A 3,537-nucleotide genomic window follows, 5' to 3' on the forward strand; every position below is an offset into this window, starting at 1 on the left:
CATATTTTTCTGTCTAAAAAATGCGCTGAATATGCGTTCTGTGTGAATGGCTTGGTTTCAGTTTTAACCTTTATCAAGATCTTCTCCGCCTTGAGCTACTATATTTCTCTAATATTTTAAATGAATAATGCAGCAACTGCGCGTCTCGTGGGCAAGACTAACAAAACATTAAACAACAACGTCACTTACATCATCATCATCGCATCTCGTGCTCCACTGATGACGCTCCCTGATGCACACCTAACATTCATTGTACTATTTTTGCCTTCAAATGCAAATTTTTATTTTAAATTCGACTAATTTTTTTTATTCACAATCTCCTCATCACAGGCAGGCACAGCACTCATGTTCCTGTTTGTGTGTGCTGTCTGCGTCACTCATAGCACGTGCCTATATCGTGCACTATATCAAACATTTTTTATATCGTTATCGAAGAAGGTGTACCGTCGATAAATATCGATACCGTTTTATCGCCCAGGCCTAGCAATCACCATACAAGCATTACTGACAAAAAGCATTTGTTATTGCAGCAGTTTAACTACTTAGAGAGCCAGTTTTGTGAGTGCAGATTAAGATATGCATCACAAAGCAATGTTACTGGTGTCTCTCGATTAATCCGTGTCTGGAAAACCAATTATTGGGATCTGATTTATTGTATGCACCTCCCACAAACAGCTCAATTCCACCAGCAGCAGTAATTTTCCGCTCAAAGGCTTCACACTCGGCCTGCAGATCGCTGGTGTTGCCGTCCAGTATATGGGTGTTCTGGGGTTCGATGTCAATGTGCTTAAAGAAGTTATTCCACATGTAGGAGTGATAGCTCTCGGGATGATCCCTGGGCAGACCTGAAGATGAAGACAAATTTAGAAATTATGCTTGATGCTGCTTTTAATTATCACAGTATTTTCTAATCTAATGCATTCAATTAATGAGAATCATCACTGAGAATAATGGGAATTACAAAAAGAAAAGTAAACCAACTAGATTCATTACGATGAGAGTTTGATGGAAAACATGCTTTTTTTAAGTCGTGAAAATGTCACAATGCAACTATAATGTTTATTAAATGTTTTCTGAACTAGACTAGAAAGGGATGAGGATGAAGGGTCAGTGTGTAAACGCTCTTTAACATTGTTTTATGCGTTATCCATGCGTTGTTTTATGCTGACTTGCTGCATCGGCAGCTCTCGTTCTGCAGTGTTTTGAGAGAGTTCGTGGAGATCTTGCGTACTCAGCACTTTTGTGAGAAGCGATCTGTGCAGTTCAGTTCACACTCACCCACATATTCATCCATGTTAAAGGTCTTCACGTATTTGAAGGACAGGTCTCCATTCTTGTGGTATTCGATCAGCTTTCTATAGCAGCCGAGGGGTGTGCTACCTGAAAATAATCAAATTATATAATAATCATAATCTTCCTGATATATAGAATTTCCAGATTCTGATATATTTCTGAGAGAAACAGGATATTCAACAAGAAAGACATACATAGGGCATGACTGGATTTTATACATTGGGAACTGTTTGGTAACTTTTAGCTCACCTGTTGGAAGTCCTAAAGTGAAGTAGCGGTCAGCAGTGGGTTTGAACTGGATGATCCGGTTGCGGATGTACTTTGCAGCCCATTCGCTGGCCAGATCATAGTCGTCCAGAATCACAAGTCTCATGACTTCTCACAGATAACAGGTCACTGCAACCTTAAGACTCTAAAAATAAAGACAGGTCAATACTGTATTGACCAACACTGACCAACTCAGATGATCAAGCAAAGCCCTGTCCATTGAGGAGCAAAACAACCAAGATGCACATTTGCTTTAATAAATATGATCGAATAACATGTACAGTGTATAATCAGCATGGCAGTATATAACGTTAATCATAACTGCATATGTTTGCTTTTGAACTTATATTAATGACATCAAACCCTCTAGCTTTATTTACAACCAGCTGCGTTTTTAAGTGTCGTTAGTTGTCGAATAATGGTTATGGATATATGATGGGTAATAAAATCTACTTACAGTGATAAAGCGCAGGATCTCGGCCGCGTCCGGCTGAATGGATACAAGCTTTCTTTGAAAACACTGATCATGTGATCGAGTTCCGGTCATGTGCGCTACCGACACACTTCCGGGCTGTAGCAACTGCCCATGTATGGAGACCGACGGGGCTCTTCTATAATATGAAATAAGCAATGTGCAGTATGAATGAAATGATAATACGCATGTAGGATATCGTTTAAATTTGAAAATATGTGAATTAAGAAACATTAGTATTTCGTATCGTACTGACACTGTTGTTTGTTTAGGAGACATATTGTTTGATCAAAATGTATTTTTTATTAGCATTATTTAGCATGACAAAAATGTTTTGCGTAGCGCAATTTATAATTTGTCCAATTTTCTCTCCGGTCGTTTAATTTCCTTCTTTTCTACCATGCCTGACCTGGCAGGAGGACCCCAGGGAGGCAGACGGCTATGAGAGAGAGAAGAACAGAAGGCGTGGGATTGAGGGATGATATCGTGCAGAAGTCTGATTCATTTTGGCGAATCGGTTCGTTCGGACAGTTCGTTTCAAGCGGTTCAAAAATTGTTCAGTCGATTCGTTTGAGACCACACTGTGAAGTGTTTACAGAAACAGCGGCGGGACGTTTTTCTCTTTGTCTTTATGTGTGATTAAGTAAATATGCATTTATGTTGTCGTGACAGAATTGTTGTACATACAGTTAGGTCATATATTTGGACAATGACTCTCTCATAATTTCGGTTCTGTACGCCACCAGAATAGAATTAAAATAAAACAATCCAGATGAAATTGTAGTGCTGCAGACTTTAAGCTTTAATTTAAGGGGTTGAACAAAAATATGACATAAAATGCTTAGAAATTACAACCATTTTATTATACACAGTCCCCCAATTTTCAGGGGCTCAAATGTAATTGGACAAATAAATATAATCATAAATAAAATGTTCATTTTTAATATTTTGTTGAGAATCCTTTGCAGGCGATGACTGCCTTAAGTCTGGAACTCATGGACATCACCAAAGACTGGGTTTCCTCTTTTGTGATGCTTTGCCAGGCCTTTACTGCAGCTGACTTCAGTTGTTGTGTGTTTGTGGAAGTTGTTGTTTGTTTGTGGATCTTTCTGTCTTTAGTTTTGTCTTCAGCGAGTGAAATGCATGCTCAATCAGGTTGAGATCAGGAGATTGACTTTGCCATTGCAGAATATTCCACTTTTTCACCTTCAAAAACTCCTGGGTTGCTTTTGCAGTATATTTTGGGTCATTTCCACGTGTACTATGAAGCGCCATCCAATCAACTTTGCTGCATTTGGCTAAATCTAGGCAGACATCCCTATACACTTCAGAATTCATCCGGCTGCTTCTGTCTTCTGTCACATCATCACTAAACACCAGTAACCCAGTGCCACTGGAAGCCATGCATTCCTCTGCCCTCACACTGCTCCACCATGTTTCACAGATGATGTTGTAGGCTTTGGATCATGAGCTGTTCCAAGCCTTCTCCATACTTTTTTCTTCCC

The 3,537-nt window shown here is 39.4% G+C and overlaps 1 protein-coding gene across 1 annotated transcript in view; it reads right to left on the reverse strand.

Moving 5' to 3' along the window:
- Window positions 1–2,097, reverse strand: part of LOC107716032 (glucosamine-6-phosphate isomerase 2) — a 9,627-nt gene extending 7,530 nt beyond the window's left edge. Inside the window, exons 1-4 of the mRNA XM_016522345.1 lie at window positions 2,018–2,097; window positions 1,543–1,705; window positions 1,279–1,380; window positions 663–845 (exon numbers count right to left, since the gene is read on the reverse strand). Coding sequence (XP_016377831.1) covers window positions 663–845; window positions 1,279–1,380; window positions 1,543–1,666 — 409 coding nt within the window. The 5' untranslated portion in view covers window positions 1,667–1,705; window positions 2,018–2,097. The remainder of the gene's footprint in view (window positions 1–662; window positions 846–1,278; window positions 1,381–1,542; window positions 1,706–2,017) is intronic.
- Between the last annotated feature and the right edge of the window lie 1,440 nt (window positions 2,098–3,537).

Source organism: Sinocyclocheilus rhinocerous, unplaced genomic scaffold, assembly GCF_001515625.1.
Source record: "Sinocyclocheilus rhinocerous isolate Xijiao unplaced genomic scaffold, SAMN03320098_v1.1 scaffold720, whole genome shotgun sequence".
NCBI classification, from domain to species: domain Eukaryota; kingdom Metazoa; phylum Chordata; class Actinopteri; order Cypriniformes; family Cyprinidae; genus Sinocyclocheilus; species Sinocyclocheilus rhinocerous.